Raw genomic sequence first — 19,456 nt, 5'->3', positions numbered from 1 at the left:
AAATTCTCTCACAGCCAAATGATTACTGGGGAATAAGTGCAAAACAGTTAAGTCTGGGGGCGCCTGGGTGGCGCAGTCGGTTAAGCGTCCGACTTCAGCCAGGTCACGATCTCGCGGTCCGTGAGTTCGAGCCCCGCGTCAGGCTCTGGGCTGATGGCTCGGAGCCTGGAGCCTGTTTCCGATTCTGTGTCTCCCTCTCTCTCTGCCCCTCCCCCGTTCATGCTCTGTCTCTCTCTGTCCCAAAAATAAATTAAAAAATGTTGAAAAAAAAAAAAAAAACAGTTAAGTCTGAATAAATGATTATTTCAGACACTTGTAGTGGACTTTGATTTAGATGAATCTGAGATATATCCCAAACTATGAATGTAGGTGTCAAATATTCCATTTTTTTTCCTTTTGAATGACTCATTGTATCAGATATATTTGGTTACTCTGGGCTAAGCCACCAAAAATTTGATTGTTCTTTAAAAAGTTTTTATTTGCTCAGGGTCTCAGTAGAGAAGGTAGAAATTCACACAAATTCAGCAGTTAAGTTGAAATACTTTGGCTTTATATTTTCATTGTGCAAATGTCTGGCATGCACAGGTATTTCATTAGCTCCAATTTTCTCCCAGGAGGTACTTCCAAATCAAAATAAAAATTACATAAATTTATCAGAAGCCTTTAATCTAAATTATTATTTTTGCTGGGGTTTCTTGATTCTCATGTTACTGATAGATTTTGTGGAGAGGAAAAACAAAGTTATTAAATTATGAGAGAAAAAAAGGGAATCATTTTGATATATTTGATGTGAATCCTAGCTATTATCAAGTTAATTTTAATCAGTTATGTACTGAAATAAAGGTATCAAGCAACATTACTCTCTCTGCTGCCTATTTGAATTGAAAACTTATTTCATTTTGGTTTCTCCTTTTTTTTGGTCTGTATCTACAAGTTCTGAATATAGGACTCAGCTGCATATTTTTGACAGGAAAAAAAATCATTTTTACTGAGAGGAAGGTGGTCCTACCAAGTCCAAGCAAGCAAGTAAAACTAGATTGTCAGGGAACTTCCATAGGGCCCTTTACAGCCATGCGAAGGCTCTATTTTATATTACTATGACTAATACAGTATCTAGTAAACACTCTGTAAATGCTACTGGTACTAACAACAGTAAGTGAGTTACTAGATTGACAAGTAAAAGGTTATTTAATCCCCTGTATAATATGCTCAATTGAAAGTTTGAAACACTCATAACCAGATAGACTCTTGTTTCAATAACCTTTGAAACTGATAAGATCATCTTTTCCTAAGCTTTTCTACTTATTCACTCTTACTGGGGCTTTGTCATGTTTCACTCATGCGGTATGCTGAATGTGAATCTCATACTTCTCTAAATTTCCATAATCCAGAGGAGTGACTGTATGTTAACATAAATATAAAATAGTATAATTTATTATATAACATAACGTGTTAATATAACACCACTGTTATTTTTTGTTCATTAATATGGAGATAAATCAATATTTATTGAGTGCCACTGTGTACCAGGGGAGTAATACCAAGACATAGGAGTTACTGATTCCGCTCTCATGGAGCTTATAGTACTTTTGTAGTCAAATACACATGACCTATGATAAAATTAAAGAAGCTCTCTTTAATACTAGTCTCTTCTATACGTTAGAAAAAACCAGTTAGAGAGATGCGTTAGCGCTTTTCCATTATTTACTGAATTACCTACCATCTCTAAAAAATATTGTCGTCTTCAGATTCACTGTGTTTTGTTTTGTTTTGTTTTGTTTTTTGTTTTGTTTTGTTTTGTTTTGTTTTGTTTTGTTTTCCCCCATATTGTTTCTCTGTTGAGAATGTCCTTTTGGATCTTGGGTACCTGTTGAAAAGTCATTCATTATTCAAGACCCAGCTCATATTCCACCATTTCTGGATCTCTTTTCTTAGTATTCCTTTTCTAACAGGCATTACTAAGACTTACTTCATCTCTGCTTCCACAGTGCAGTGTACTTATATATAGTATTGATTGTTCTTATGTGTTTGCTCTCCTTACCAGACTATGAGCTGTTTGAGGAAAAAGCTAGTATTAATGTTCATTTTGTCATTTTATGCTTTAGGCAAGTAGGATGATGCCTGCTACACATTAGGTGTCCAGTGAATGTGAACAGATTATATTAGTCTGAGTTTTCCAGAGAAACAGAACCAGCAGAATATATGACTTTTGAGCATCGTAAGTTTGAACTCTGTGGATCCATTTATGCACAGATTGTTTTTTTATATATAAATGAAGTGCAGTACTGTAAATGTATTTTCTCTTCCTTACAATTATCTTGGTAACATTTTCTTTTCTACATCTTACTTGATTTTAAGACTATGGTATATAATACATATAAGATGTAAAATATATGTTCATTAACTGTTTATGTTATCAGTAAGGTTTCTGGTCAACAGTAGGTTACTAGTAATTATGTTTTGGGGGAGTCAAAAGTTATAAATGAAGTTTTGATTATGCAGGGAGTTGGTGCCCCTAACCCCCATGTTCTTCAAGGATTATCTGTTTCCTTATTGTAAAGGATTGACTCATGTGATTAAGGAGGCTAAGAAGTCCAGGAACCCATACTTGGCAACCTAGAGACCGTGGAGAGCAAATGGTGTAGGTTGAATTTGAGTCCAAAAATCTGAGAACCAAAAGAGCAGATGGAGTAATTTCCAGTCTGAGTCTCAGTTTGAAGGCATGAGGAAACTAACGTTCAGCTTGAAGACAGGCAAAGAGTGAATTCTCTCTTACTCTACCTTTTTGTTCTATCTAGGGCTTCAGTGGATTGGTTGAGGCCAACTCACATTGGGGAGGGCAATCTGTTTTACTCAGTCTACCAATTCAAGTGTTAACCCATCCCAAGGAACATCCTCAGATATACACCCAGAGTATTTTTTAACCAAATACGCTGGCATCCCGTGGCCCAGCCAAGTTCATATATAAAATTAGTCATCACATTGACTGCATGAATGAATAATTTGGAAATCTCCATAAGGTGATATAATCAGTGGTAGAAGGGGTTCATGGCAGGGTTATCAGGGGAATCTAAATAAAGTAGAGAAAGGGATGATGACAATGACATGATATGAAACAAACTATACAACTTTTAGAGCTTTTTTTGTTATTTGAATGATTTGCCTACTTTCAATTAAGTACAATTTATAAGTAGTTACAGCGAATATCAGCCACATTCATAATCGACTTTCATGAATGTTGTAACCGTTCATTAACCATGCATAATGAGATTTAAGCTTGATGGGAAGCCTAAGCCTGAATTCTGTAAAATTATTCATTTTTCACTATTGATTATAAACCAATCTCAGGTTTTATAATAAGAATTTTATCTACAAAGTAGAGAATGAAAATAAAGTTATTGTCAATGCCTGTGGAGGGAAACATTTCTTCATGAAATATGTTTTTGAATAGTAGCTTGCAATTGAATATAATACACTGAAGAGAGCATTAGAATCATTAGCAAAATTTTGTTTTGTATATTTAAGATATGCTTATTTTAGGAAAAAAGAAAAATAATTTTCTCTCACCTTTAAAAATGTGTATTAATATAATTTTACATGGTTATATAATTTTAAGAACAGTGGATACGCAATAATTTGCTTAAGCAATTATTAGTTGTACAATTAGCCCATTTTCTATCCTTCACCATTTAAATAATGATATACTGAATCATTTTACATAACTAACTTTTTCCTTCATATATTTATGGATAGATTCCTAGAAGCAGAGTTCTTGGATTAAATTGTTATGATGCACAAAACCATATTACTGTTCAAAGGTAATTAATATACACAATGGAATACTACGTGGCAATGAGAAAAAATGAAATATGGCCTTTTGTAGCAATGTGGATGGAACTGGAGAGTGTGATGCTAAGTGAAATAAGCCATACAGAGAAAGACAGATACCATATGGTTTCACTCTTATGTGGATCCTGAGAAACTTAACAGAAACCCATGGGGGAGGGGAAGGAAAAAAAAAAAAAAAAAAGAGGTTAGAGTGGGAGAGAGCCAAAGCATAAGAGACTGTTAAAAACTGAGAACAAACTGAGGGTTGGTGGGGGGTGGGAGGGAGGGGGAGGGTGGGTGATGGGTATTGAGGAGGGCACCTTTTGGGATGAACACTGGGTGTTGTATGGAAACCAATTTGACAATAAATTTCATATATTAAAAAAAAAAAGGTAATTCATACTCTCAGAAGGATTGTTAGTTGTCATTTTGAAATCTTTACAAGATTAATGGATTAAAGTGCTATAATATTTATATATATACACACATATGTATATATACATACATATGTATACCATATGTATATTATGTATATACAATATACATAATATACATATATAATATGTATATATAATATGTATATATATTGTATGTATATATATTGTATATAATTGTATGTATATAATTGTATGTATATATACATACATATACATATACATATGTGTATATATACATATATATGTATATAATTGTATGTATATATATAGTATATAATTGTATATACATGTAAATGTATATACATATAAATGTATAATTGTATATATATATACATATATATACATATACTATACATATATATGTATATATACATATATATGTATATAATTGTATGTATATATATATTATATATAATTGTATGTATATAATTGTATGTATATATATGTGTGTGTGTATATATATATAATGTATAAAAGACCAGTTTCAGTCATCAAAGATACGACAGTACAGCTAAGAGGAAAAGTAGCCACTACTATACAGGGGTTGCTCTATAGCTCTTTCTATAAAAATGGATTATTTCTAATCTTCATGTGGAATAATGACATTGATATTCAATATAATTTGATTAGATTTTATGAAGGATCTATATCCAAGAAGACAATAACATGCAAGTTTGAGGAAAGGTGGTAAAGCTTTCTTCATTATTTAACCTTGTACTGAGAAATAGATATTATATAATAACTCAGGTGGATGAAAGAAAAGCTATTAAATGCTACCTAGACAAATGCTTCCCAAATCTACCGCTGTTGATCCTGAAGTTAACAAAAGACATATAGGGGCTAAATCATACATGTATTGATTGCTGATAATGAGATCAGGAAGAGCAGGGCGGATGGTACATGGGTGTAATTCATAGCTGAGAACAGTCTCTAGAGAAAAGTTGGGGTGTGGAGCTGAAATCCAGCTCTGGATTGTTGGCTGATCCTACGGAATACATTTTTAAACATAATTCCTTCAAAAATCACACTTTCCCAGTTCTTATAAAGGCACCATGTAGGCTACCAGAGGCCCTAGGGATGTTAATAGGAAGCATGGTTTGGAGAATCCTGAAATACTCCATGGATTTGAAGGCCAAGAGTCCAGCAGGGCCTCTTGGTGAGATTATCATAGATCATCATTCAAACTGGCTCTTGATTACAGGACACCCAAAATGACCATCTATTTCCAAGCCTTATGTGTAATTAGTCTTCAAGGATAGGGAGAGTACCAATCCTTCAGAGCATTTATGGTGGACAGACTTCAAAGCTGATTCTGAGAAACACTTACTTTATGACATTTCTCCTTAACTATTTTTTACCTAGAGGATGAGTTTATTGTGTGCTGATCTTGCAGACCTGGACAGATAAACTGACTGTGTAATTCACCTATATGATTTTCCTTTTCCTTTCATATTTCTTCTGTAACAACCTTCTGAGGTTCAACTAATTAGCCAAATGGATATTTCTTATAAGATCACACACTGGGTGAGTATGACTGGCACTCACCAGACATATTCACTAGGTTTGTGTTGCAATGCCACATGTATCCAACTGCTCTTTAGCCAACTACCTAGAAGTCTGTAATGTTGCCAATGAAAATGAAGCTGAAACAAAAATCTGGGACAAAAATGAGGAAGGAAAATGATAGCTCTCAGAGGGACATACCAGGAGAAATATGCTTTTAACAAATTCTAAGAATCCTTTCTTGGTCTTTGGGCTTCTCAGAAGGACCAAATTTAGAGAACTTCTCTTTGGATTACCTCTATTTTCTTCCCCTCAGCTAATTTGCGAATTAAACTAGGGCAAACAAGGTCCTGGCTTTGAAGGGACACAGCCTTGAGGCTTTAATTTGGAGCAAACAAAGCATTTATAGCAGCTCTCTGGCAGGTGTAGAATATCACCACATTGCTGAATATTTAAAAGTGAGGCATGTTTTCAACCCCAAAGTCTGTCCCCCAATTGATAAGTCTCTTTTTATTAAATGAATTTTAATTACTTAATAATTAGACCTTCCATAGGAGGAGATGGGGATCCTGATAGTCTGCCAAAGAGGCTAGAGGGCAAATCAGAAGAATGTGCCATTTTCAGATTAGAATTTTTAAAAAGGAATAGGCCCAGTCTAGGGGTGTGCGGGTGGAGGGAGGCCTCCCTAGAGGCAGAGAGTCTTGGCATAAACCTGGACTGTGAAATGCTTTGTTTCTACTTTTGCTTAAAAACCAAAGTAGTTTAGAATTCAGTGAATGAAAGTGCATGTCTAAGATATTCAAACTTTCTGACTGGATCCGATGGAAAGATTTCTCCTAGCCTGTGTGGTGTGTGTATGCATGGGTGGAAGGGTCCAGAGAGACTATTGTTCTCATTATTTTAATTCTGGGAGCCTAACACTTTTGATGTCCCTGCAGATTTAGCAGCTTTTCATTCATTGCCATGGTGATATTTTACCTCATTTTTTTAGCATCACAAAGGAAAAGCCTAAATGAAAAATGTTTGCTGCTTTTGCTATTAACATTTCTACTGCCTCAGTGACAGCCAGCAGTTACTGGTGTGCCTAGCTCCTGAGGAAATAGGTATTGGCTGGAATCTGATTGATGGCGGCAGCCATAGCCCAGGCTGTCCCAGCTGGGTAGGGGCTGGCCCGGGGACCACTGATAACGTTGTTCCCAAGGACACTGATTTGGAAGGAGGGATGGGGAAATCTCATTTAAAATGTATATCATTGGTCTACAGTTTAAACTTATGAGGCTAGGTAAAAATGTTCATGGATGAACTAGGCATAGCTTCTTTTCTCTCCACCCGCCCCCTGCCGCTGCCCAAACATCCCTTTTCAGATGAAAGCCTTTATGGTTTGGCTTCATGTATGTTTATAAGACTTTCCTCTTTATCATGCCCCCTGAAGAGATACTTTCTCCTTCTCTTTATGCCTCCTTAGCCATTGATGTCCTTCCTAGACTTCCCAATGGTTAGACCCTATGATATTTGCCTAAACAAATTATTTTGTGGATAATGCATCTTTCTTTCATTCAGAAATATTTGATGGACAACCATATGCGATGCACTGTGCTAAGTGCTCAGAGTGCACAATATAATAGGCCTAGCCCTGCTTTTGTGGAATTTATGGATTAGCCAGGAAGATGGTTATTACATCAATTCCATAGTTAATTAATTACAATTGAAGTAAATGGTGCAAAAAAGTCATCTAGAGATGATTGGGTCTATCTAGGCTTGGGGGAGGCCTCTCTGAGGAACTGAGAATTCTGGTACTGAACTGGCATTGTTAAATCCCAGGTATTCAAGTGCTGTGTTACTGAAGGGCTTAAAAGAGTAAAACCTTCACTCCTTGCATGGGTAGGTAGTAAACATTTTAGAAAAGAATTGTAGTTATGGCTGTTTAAAGGCCTTGAGCAACATTACAAAGTAACATATATAAGTGAACCTCTAATGAATCCTTTTAGTGTTAAAATTCGTACTAAAGGAAAACTGAAGGATCTTGTACAAAAACCACAATAAACAGGGTGAAATCCATCTCACCACGGTTCTTGCATAGTGGTTGTGTATCTCTTGCTAACAACACTTAAGGCTTACTGTACAACTATAATTAGGGTAGTTGACATCAGTAAAATTTCTGATACTGAAGCCCAGCCACCTTTGCTGACTATTAGGAACCGATAAAATTTGAATTATAAGTGCTGTATTTCTCATTTCTAGGACAGGGGATAAAATGAAGCTCCCATACGTGTCTGACTTTTCCAAATTCAAAGCAGTATGTTCTCTCCTTTTAATAGTTCCCAAATGAATCCCTCCGGAATAAGTGGTGGCCTTTGTTAATGCACATAGGTACAGATATTATGTGAACCTGCAAGTTCACTGGTAGGGAACACTTCCAGCGAGTCCAGTGTGGCTAGATGATTTAAAACTGCTGAAGCATCCTGGGCCAGACTAAGTAGGAAGGTTGAAAGCTTGAGTGCAATTCATTCTTGGAAACAGCCTTTCCCAGAACCAAGGCTAACAGTGGAAGCCTTCCATGAAAGTACCAAAAATACGTTTGTTTTTTTGAAAAAAGTTTGTATGCTATTTTTAATAGTGTAGTATTTCAGGCCAAAGTTTGTCTCTGAGAATTCAACCCAGGGTAGAATGTACTTACTAAACAACAGAGTTTACCCAGCACTACGTGGCTCTTTGGGGGTTGAGGAGTGCAGGGGTACTGATCTATAGAAGAAACTCCCCTTGAGACATTACCATGGGTTGGGAAAATAAGGTGTGTTAAGAAGTATAATAATTCAATACTAAAAATTAATGTACTTAATGTAAACATTTGAATGAGTTTTGCTCCTATTCTACTTCTGTCTGTAAAGTAGGGACACAGTTATAGGGCTATTGTGAGGATTAGGTAAGGTGATTTATGGTAGTGCAAATGGTAACGCTGACACCTTGTCTGAAGTCGGGTTAAATGGTGAGCTGGTTAAATGGTGAAGCATAAAGTGACCCTAGGTAATCTGGCACCCATGTGTGTTCTTTACCATCCCAGACTGCCACTGACTATGTTAGATTGTGATAGAACCAACACTCAAATGCAGTTATCAACATCTGGATGTCTGCAATGCTCTTTTTAAACATTTAGAGTCACATAGAACCTCAACAAATATTTGTGTATTTTGTAGATATTTGACATACTCTGGAGATGTAAAATAAAATACCCTCCCTCAAAGAAAACCCTCACATATACAAATATGTAAACACTTTTTGGGCTTTTATTGGTACAACTGATATTGTCATATTATCTGTAAGTTATCAGTGCTGTAAAAATTCCAAAGATTTGTGAGATGATTTCCCGTAAGCAAGACTAGAGAAAAGGAAATTTTTTTTAGTCAGTGCTTTTTAACTTTTTAAATATTTATTTATTTATTTAGAAAGACAGCACACATGAGTAGAGGAAGGACAGAAAGAGAGAGAAAGAGAGAGAGAGAGAGAGAGAGAGAGTCCCAATCATGCTCCAACTATGCCAACAGTGCAGAGCCCAAAGGGGGGCTCAGTCTCATGATCCGTGAAATTGTGACTTGAGCCGAAACCAAGAGTTGGATGCTTAGCGGAATGAGCCACCCAGGTGCTCCTTGAATCAGTACCTTAAGAATAACCACAATTTTGATAGGTGGATGTAAGGATAGAGGTTTTTGTTTTGTTTGGTTTTGGTTTTGGTTTTGGTTTTGGTTTTGGTTTTGGTTTTGGTTTTGGTTTTTAGAGGAGATATGAGAAACACAATTAAAAGGAAGCCAGGTTTAGGGAGTAGACCAGTTCAATAGATCAGGAATTGTTTTATAGGAGTTGTGGAAGTTGAGCCCAAAAGGTGCCTTGTGCTATATTCTTGGGTACCAGCTTCTGGGGCATAAGAATATACTGGAAAATTTGGAGGAGATTGGAGTTTCTTAAGTAAAGCAAAAACTTTGGTGATGTGGGTACACTGACCTTTTACTATGTTTGGAATGTATTAAGACAAGAAAAGAGTAGAGGTAAGAAGACCGCTTGTGCTTTGATTACAGTGGATCAGATGTGTCTAAGCCAAACTTTTTTTTTTTTTTTTTTTTTTTTTTTTTCAAAAAAAGGCTCTTGTGGATCAGGTAGCTATTTTTCATGAGAATGTAGTTAAAATTATACTTGTATCTCTCTATGAATGAAACATGGGAATCATTTGTATTGCCTTAGAGCATTAAATGGCTCTTCCAAAAATACTGTATTTCATTCTTACGAGTTACAGTGAGTTTAATGTTCATTACTACGTGCTCATACTCATGCCTTGAAAATATAGTACTGAGGTGATGGCCTATAACTTCTTCTCTTAATACTGTTGCTGGGTTGTTACAGCACCAAGAGATGTGAGTGCTAGAATTTGGTACAATATTGGGAGCATTAGTTTAAGCCATAGAGAGCCTTGTAAACTTACAATTGCTTTTTGATGTGCTGGGTTTGCTTTGCAGAGACAAAAAGAAAAAGCTACAAATTAGGTTTATAATTTCTCACTGTGTCAAATAATCAACTATTTGAAAGTTTCAAACATTATTACATCATTAAATTTTAAATTGGATGCGATTCTGACCTTGTTTATTAAAATCTGAAATCATCATAGAGTGCATACTGAAAAAACATGTGGAATATTAGCCAATTTCATTAAGTCTAATTATATTAACATACAATTTTATGTCCTGTGTATGATTCTTCCAGCTAGTTGAAGTTTACATAAAGAAACCTGTTGTTGAGTATAAGTTTGAGTACAGGCATACCTTGTTTTATTGTAATTTGCTTTATTGGGCTTTATAGATACTGTATATTTTTTTTTACAAATTGAAGGTTTGTGGCAATCCTGTGTCACCCACGTCTTTTGGCCCTATTTTCCCAACAGCATTTGTTCACTTTGTGTCTCTGTGTCACATTTTGGTAATTTTACAATGTTACAAACTTTTTTCATTATCATTATATTTGTTATGCTTATCTGTGATCAGTGATCTTTGATGTTACTATTGTAATTATTTTGGGGTGCCATGAACCACGCTCATCAAACATTGATCTATAAATATGCTGTGTGTTCTGACTGCTGCACCATCAGGCCATTCCCACATCCTCTCCCTCTCCTTGGGCTTCCCTTTTCCCTGAGACACAAAGATATTGAAATTAGATGATGAATAACCCTCTAGTGGCCTCTAAGTGTTGAAGTTAAAGGGAAAGTCATTCATGTCTCATTTTAAAACCAAAGCTAGAAGTTACTAAGTTTAGTAAGTTAGGTATATCAAAATCTAAGACAGGCCAAAAGCAAGGCTTCTTGCCCCAAACAATCAGCCAGATTGTGAATGTAGAGGAAAAGTTCTTAAAGGAAACTGAAAGTACTTCTTTAGTTAATACACGAATGATAAGAAAGTGAAACAGCCTGACTGCCAACAGGGAGAAAGTTTTAGCAGTTGGATAGAAGGTCAAACCAGCCACAGCATTCTCTTCAGTCAAAGCCTAATCCAGAGCAAGACCCTAAGTCTCTTCAATTCTGTGAAGACTGAGAGAGGTGAAGAAGCTGCAGAAGGAATGTTTGGAGCTAGCAGTGGTTGGTTGATGAAGTTTAAGGAAAGAATCCTTTCTTATGATATCAAAATGTAAGGAGAAACAGCAAATGATGATACAGGAGCTGCAGCAAGTTATCCAAAAGGTCTAGCTAAGATAATTAATGAAGGCTACAACAGACAACAGATTTTCAATGTAGACAAAAAAAAAACCTTCTATTGAAAGAAGATGCCATCTAGGACTTCCATGGCTAGAGAGGGGAAGTCAAAGCTTCAAAGGACAGGCTAACTCTCTTGTTAGGGGCTAATGTAACTGGTGACTTTAAGTTGAAGCCAGTGCTCATTTGCCATTCTGAAAATCATAGGGCTCTTAAGAATCGTGCTAAATCTAGTTTGCCTATGCTCTGTAAATGCAACAACAAAGCCTAGATAACAGCATATCTGTTTGCAACATGGTTTACTAAATATTTTAAGCCTATTGTTGAGACATTCTGCACAGAAAAAAAAAACTCCTTTCAAAATATTACTACCCTTTGACAATGCACTTGGTCACCTAACAGCCCTGGTGGAGATGCACAATATGATTAATGTTTTCATGCCTGCTAGCGCAACATCCATTCTGCAACTCATGGATCAAGAGTAATTTTGACCTCCCAGTCTTATTATTTAAGAAATACATTTTGTAAGACCAAATCTGCCATAGATAGTGACTCCTCTGATACAATAGGGCAGAGTCAATCTCTTCTACAAGAGATTCACCATTCTAGATGCCACTAAGCACATTTATGATTCATGGGGAGAAGTCAAAATACTAACATTAATAGGAGTTTGGAAGAAGTTGATTCCAACCCTCATGGATGACTTGGAGGGGTTCAAGACTTCAGTGGAGGAAGTAACTGCAGATGTTGATGGAAATAGCAAGAGAACAAGATTTGGAAGTGGAGCCAGAAGATATGACTGAATTGCTTCAATCTGATGATAAAACTCAACAGATGAGGAGTTGCTTCTTATGGATGAGCAAAGAAAGTAGTTCCTTGAGATGCATTCTACTCCTGGTCTTCACTGCTATGAAGATTGTTGAAATGAAAATCAAGGATTTGGGATATTCCATAAACTTAGTTGAAAAAGTAGCAGCAAAATTTGAGAGGGCAGACTCCAATTTTGAAAGAAGTTCTACTCTGGGTAAAATGCTATCAAACAGCGTCACATGCTACAGAGAAATTGTTTGTGAAACTAACAATTGATCAATGCAACGAACTTCATTGTTGTTTTATTTTAAGAAATTGCCACGGCCACCCCAGCTTTCAGCAGCCACCACCTTGATCAGTCAGCATCCATCAACATCGAGGCAAGACCCTCCTACTGGAAAAAGATTTCAACTTGGTGAAAGGCCAGTTGATGCTTAGCATTTTTTTTTTATCAATAAAGTACTTTTCAATTAAAGCATCTTACATAATAATATTGCACACTAAATAGATTACAGTATAGTGTAAACATAGCTTTTATATGAGCCAGCAAAACAAAAAGTTCATTTTACTTACTTTATTGCAATATTCACTTTATTATGGTGTTCTAGAATTGAACCCACCATATCCCTAAGGTATGCTTATGCCCTTTCATTTAATATTTTATTCTATACTTGAGAATTTAGTAAATGGGTTTTTGGATCACCACAGACATTTAGATGTAAAATAAGTACTGCGAATTTTATCTAATGTATATAACTTATACAAGACCATATAGTTGAATATACATAAGTATCCAGATATTTTTATCAACTTATTCAAAATATTTTATTCTTACCTGTGTTGCATAAATAATATAATTTGTATGTGTAGATAAATTATTCCCAACCATATTTCCTTAACTACAAAACAAAATACTAGAAGTAGAGGCCAAGAAGAAAATGATTAAATTAAAAAAAAAAAAAAAACCCTCACAACATCTGGCTAACTATTCATTGCAGTTTTGCCTTGTGTAGTGTATACAAGCCATTCTCTGTTTAATTACATGCTTTAAATCTACATTTTAGCCAATTGGTTATAGGTTAATGTACATCTTTTGAATAGACTTTAGACACTACACTACAAGGAGTATAGAAATTGGACTTTGAACAATTTCTTTAGCCAGGACACAAGTTAGCAGAATCCTTTTGGTCTCTTTACTCAGCGGTTAATCCAGCATAGTTCTAGATTAATTCTGAATACTAAATAAAAATAGAATTATGCATGCAGCTGGCACCCCCTGTAGATATATTTGTAGTGTTGAGATAACCAGATCCAGGCATCCAGATTTCAGAGCCCTAACTGGGGATCCAGATGAGTAATTTTAGTACCTTATGTGTGGGATACATTTTGACTGATAAATTAATATTTCCACAAGTATGAATGGTTCTGTATGGTCTAGGGTTAATCATTCTTACTAAAGAACAAACTTAATAATGCCTCTATAGATCTGCAGGCCTGTTAATGTGAGTGGAGATATAATGAGTGATAAACCACCTTTGGCAGCTTCTACCTATTCCACATGCAATATTGATGTAATTTCCTATTTCCTAGATTCAGTTATCTGGCAGTTCAAATATTCTAATCCCTGAAAGAAATATGAAATTCCACTGTCACCTAGGGAAGGCGACTTCTCTACAGCCTTTCTGATTGTTTCCCATATTAAATTATGATGTTTTAAGTAAGTCATCTTGCCTTTCCCCTTTTGACTGAAACAAAAATTTTATCATATTGTAGGGAAAGTTAGTTTGTAAGAATTAATAGACCAAAAAATAAAACTAATAGTTCAAACTGAGCACAAGTAGAATTGGCTACTGACTACATATTGATGGAAAATTTATTGTTAAAATTTGGACCTGGACCTAGAAAATTTTGACTTGGTTAAAACAAATCTATAAAATTACAAAAATCATTGTAACATAAAATATGATCAGAAAAACTTGAGGTAAATGATGAATGAGTTAAATTTTATTGTGAAATACACACACAATGAAAACAATTCCAGTAAGATTAAAATGAAAATAAAAATATTAGAATATAACTGTAATGAACGAAACCTGAGTCAAAGAATTTAAAATTATTTAATGAAATTAACTGCAAAATAAAATCTCCAATGTTATATCAGTGATGGCATAATTCATTCAGATGTGTTTGTAATCATTTTTTTTTCAACATTTTTAATTTATTTTTGGGACAGAGAGAGACAGAGCATGAACGGGGGAGGGGCAGAGAGAGAGGGAGACACAGAATCGGAAACAGGCTCCAGGCTCCGAGCCATCGGCCCAGAGCCTGACGCGGGGCTCGAACTCACGGACCGCGAGATCGTGACCTGGCTGAAGTCGGACGCTTAACCGACTGCGCCACCCAGGCGCCCCTGTAATCATTTTTTAAAAGTTTTCATGGTCAAAGCACTGTGGTCATAAATATCCATCTGTTCACAAGAAGGGGATTCAAGAGGGCAGAATCAAAATATTTCCTACCCTTCTCATGTACATCATGATGGAGGAGGCTCCTTTCACTGCGTTCATGCTCAGTAATGATTAATTAATTTTACTTTTGTCATTTCTTTTTTCCCCTACATTTGCTTAATCATCCATATGATTGCATCTTTTTCACCTGTTATTGAATATGGACATCACAGTGGTTGTGTGAGTTGAGTTGGCTCTTATCCCATATTATAGCCCATAGAAATGAAACAAGTTACCAAAGAACTTGTACAGAGTAGGTGGCCCAGCCAAGCTAGAAACACAAACTAGTCTAATTCATTTTCTCAGTATAACACAACCATAACTTGAAAATACTGATGATCATTTACCTTAAGCAGTCAACTCCTATGAGAGTGTTTTCTGTTATTGCAATTGGTGGTTAATGTCCTCCATCTTTCTTGAAATTGCTCTAGGCTAAGCAGGATGGCCAGTCCTTCATGAATCCCCATAACTTCATAGTCCTTTGTCCAAAGCCATGTACTAGGAAGCACAAAGGACCGGGATTCAAAAGAACCAGGTCTTATTTGCAGAATTGTGGAATTTTATGTCTCTGAACCTCAGTTCCCTCATGTCTAAAGTTAAGATGACCTTGCCTGCTGTGTTTATTTTACAAGACTGTTTTATGAATGAATAATAACAAAATAGTAAGCTTCTAGAGATTAATGGCAACATCTTTATCAATTTTTTAGCCACAGAAACTATTGTAATGTCGGATGCATAAAATATAAAGAGCAAAGGAGATGAAATTGGACAAAATATAAAATACAATTTTCTACAAAGAGTACAGGTGTGATTATTTTTATTAGTGATTATTGTACCTTATCTGAAAGATTTGTCCTTCCTTCTTTGTTTTTCCCCTAGGACCACTGAGGTTCCTATCGCAGACAGAATCTGTCACAGCCTTTATGGGAGACACAGTGCTACTCAAGTGTGAGGTTATTGGGGAGCCTATGCCAACAATACATTGGCAAAAAAACCAACAAGACCTGATTCCCATCCCAGGTGATTCCCGAGTGGTGGTGTTGCCCTCTGGAGCCTTGCAGATCAGCAGACTTCAACCTGGGGACACTGGAATCTATCGATGCTTAGCCCGGAATCCAGCCAGCTCAAGAACAGGAAACGAAGCAGAAGTCAGGATTTTGTCAGGTACTGCTGTGCTCAATAAAGAGCAGAATTATATTCTTTGAAGTAGTTTGAACAACGATTTTCCCTTTAACAAATACTTTGTAATTGTTTTTTAAGTTCTGTACTGTTTGGGAGTTTTGTTTCATATTCCTTTCTTTCTTTCTAAGTGAGTCATTAGATGAGGGTAAGTCAAAAGCATTCCTTATTCTTCCCAGTGTTGTAGTTGAAGTTTGTGGAGAAACAGGTATTTTCCTTATATTTGGCTTCATTTTTGTATGTATTCACTCATCCTATTAATATACAAATCTTTGCATAAAGTTCACTGCTAAGCATTTTTAAAAGTTTATTTATTTATTTTTGAGAGAGAGAGAGAGAATGAATGAATGAATGAATGTGCACAAGTAGGGGAGGGGCAGAGAGAGAGAGAGAGAGAGAGAGAGAGAGAGAGAGAGAATGAATCTGAAGTAGGTTCTAGGCTCTGAGCTGTGAGCACAGAGTCCAACATGGATTTCACCCCTTGAACCCTGAGATCATGACCTGAGCCAAAATCAAGAGTTGGATGCTTAACTGCCTGAGTCACCCAGGTAATCCCACTGCTAAGCACTTTTAATGTATTATTTTATTTTCCTGTGATAACATTCTAAGAGGTAGTTATTATTATCCCCATTTTCAGAGGATGAGAGTGAGGTTCAGCAAGAACCTTCCCCAGGTTAATACTGAACATTCATTTGCTCGTCAGTTCATATACTCATTTCTGAGAAACATTGGACTAAGTACAGGGATATGGCAATGATTAAGACTGACACAGAGTCTTGCTTATTAGAGTGCTGGATGAATATGGACATGTAAGTCATTACAATAAAGTGTGACTGATTTTATGATAAAGGAAGTTGTTTGTCTCTACCTCTTATCTTCCTTTCTCTTATCTGGCACATCTAAGACTTTGGGCTCCTTTTCTTCTCCTACATAACCAGAGGTTAGACTGGATATTTTCTAACATCTCTCTCTTCCAATAACTGCTACTATCTTCTATCTATGTAGTATCTACTTTCCCATTTAATCACACTATAGGGTTTACAGATACTTACTTGTGAGAATCACAAAGAAGACACACACTTGAGTAATTGTGACAGACTTCCTATCAAAGCACTGATGTTGGCTTTTGTCTCCACATGCTGTGTGCAGTTATCACAAGTCCTTCAGCTACAGAGAGGGTAATATTCCTAAGTCCACTTCAAAAGCAAACTGGCAATTTGAACATATCTAGGTACTACGATAAGGACATCTCTGAAACCTCTTCTAATTCTTTTGTGTATTCTCTCCTCCATCAGTCACAGGGATACTGACTTATACATGTCAATAACCATCAGCACCACTGCTTCCTTTCATCCGCTAGGCAGTGACAGATGCTAATGTAGCATTTATTCCCAACACATACATGCATTTATTTAGGCATCCATTAGATACACAAAAATTTTAAATATTTATATTCATATGTCCTTAATAATGCATCTAAGTCAATCAGATGGGAAGCCTAGGTAAGTCACACAGAAAATTGGCAAGACTATGTTAGGCTATCTTAATATGAGTGAAAAGTCTGTTTTCCAGTGGTATTAAGAGATAAAGTTGGACTAATTAAATATTAAATCTGAAGTGGAAAGTTTTGAAAGACACAGAGACATAAGCATCAGATCACCCTTTACATTTATTTATTCACCTTGTAAAACACATTTGCAGTCTAATCCATGGAGATTTATTTAAAGCCAAATTTCATCTTGTTAATTTGGTGAAAATCAAGAATATGTTGGTATACTTTGGAGGTGTGTGGGCATTTTTTATGTGAATGGAAATTGTATTTTTTAAAAATCATTACATACAATGAGAAATTTTCTCCGAGTTCTATCATTTCAAATATAAGCTTCCAAAAGGACTTATGACCTGAGGTAATACACACACACACACACACACACACACACGCACACACACACACACACACACAGTTTTCATACTTGGTTAAGCCTGTCTCGCATGCTATTGACCACATAAGGGCTCCGCTGAAGGAGCATATGTTTGTTTCACTTATCCCTGAGTTTGCAAGTTGCTTTAGAGGTCAAATACACAAATCCACTGTGAGTGCAAAATTGAATGAGAGAATGAATGAATGAATGAATGAATGGTCAATCCCAGCCTCTTTTAATTGCCGCTTATGGTTTTCTCATTTTTAAAATCATGCTAATCCCTTCTGAATGAATTTCTGTTTTCTATAAGTACCAATCTGAGGAAGTAATAAATTAGATACATAGATGACCCACTCTCTCTTCTAATGCTTATTTAATCAGGTAAGATGGAGTCAATTAAAATAGAAAACCATCAAAGTATTACCATGACTTAGAAGCATTAAAGTGGTTTCTGAATGGTCACCACTCTTTAAAATAATATATTCTTCGTGGTCATTTAAGTACCATCTTGACTGATGAAGTTATTTGTTTTTGGATTAGCTTTATTTTTTTTATTTTTTTTTTTTCAACATTTTTTATTTATTTTTGGGACAGAGAGAGACAGAGCATGAACGGGGGAGGGGCAGAGAGAGAGGGAGACACAGAATCGGAAACAGGCTCCAGGCTCCGAGCCATCAGCCCAGAGCCTGACGCGGGGCTCGAACTCACGGACCGCGAGATCGTGACCTGGCTGAAGTCGGACGCTTAACCGACTGCGCCACCCAGGCGCCCCTGGATTAGCTTTAAACATAAACACTAATGTGTGTAGAAAGTTATCTAGTACTAATTCATATATAATTTTATGTTCTTATTCAAGTTTATATAAAATAAAAGTCACCCCTTTTATATATCAGATGCCCGATATCACCAAGTTAACTGAGTTCTATTAAATTCAGATTTTAAGAATCAAAGAGTTGTTTTGAAATGTTGCCTTTCAACGAGCAATTTCAGTTTATTTACTAACTAACTAAATGAGTACCTTATTCAACAAACTCTCCAGTGAATTTTATAGACCTGCTATCATGCTGGTTGCTAGGAATACAAACTTGGGAGGCTGTGCCCTAAGACAGCAATAGTGTAGTGGGGAAAATAGACAATGAAAGTGGATTGTGCTGTGAAGGACGTAACAGTGGTATTCCCTTACATCGAGAGAAACACCAGGTGCCAGTTATGAAGAGCAAAGAAGTGTACACCAGGACAAAAGTACAGCATCAGCACAGCATAGAGAAAGGAGATATAATAGCTTTTCAGGGGACCTGCACTTAGTTGTTTTAACTGGATCATAGGGCACAGATGTGTTGGAGGGGACAAACTGGAAGTAAGGAAGATAAACTGGAAGAATGAAGTTAAGGTAGAATGTGGGGCATTAACCTGGAGAGAATTGACCAACAGTGGCTACTAAAAGGCTATCAGGCAGGATTGAGAAATGAAGATGAGAGAGGAGATCTTAATTAAGGTGAGGTCTTAGAAACATACCGATTATGAGGGAGAGAATGGAGTCTG

At 36.1% G+C, this 19,456-nt stretch overlaps 1 protein-coding gene across 4 annotated transcripts in view; it reads left to right on the top strand.

The window, feature by feature from the left end:
• The window catches only part of DCC (DCC netrin 1 receptor), a 1,139,939-nt gene that overhangs the window by 510,502 nt on the left and 609,981 nt on the right, over nt 1-19,456 (top strand). For all 4 annotated transcript variants that reach the window (XM_058692059.1, XM_058692060.1, XM_058692061.1 and 1 more), the window contains exon 3: nt 15,693-15,977. In XM_058692059.1, coding sequence (XP_058548042.1) covers nt 15,693-15,977 — 285 coding nt within the window. The remainder of the gene's footprint in view (nt 1-15,692; nt 15,978-19,456) is intronic.

Source organism: Neofelis nebulosa, chromosome 11 (assembly GCF_028018385.1).
Source record: "Neofelis nebulosa isolate mNeoNeb1 chromosome 11, mNeoNeb1.pri, whole genome shotgun sequence".
Classification (NCBI taxonomy): domain Eukaryota; kingdom Metazoa; phylum Chordata; class Mammalia; order Carnivora; family Felidae; genus Neofelis; species Neofelis nebulosa.
Note: the sequence above shows the minus strand (reverse complement) of the source record. Positions and strands in the feature narration are given on the sequence as shown.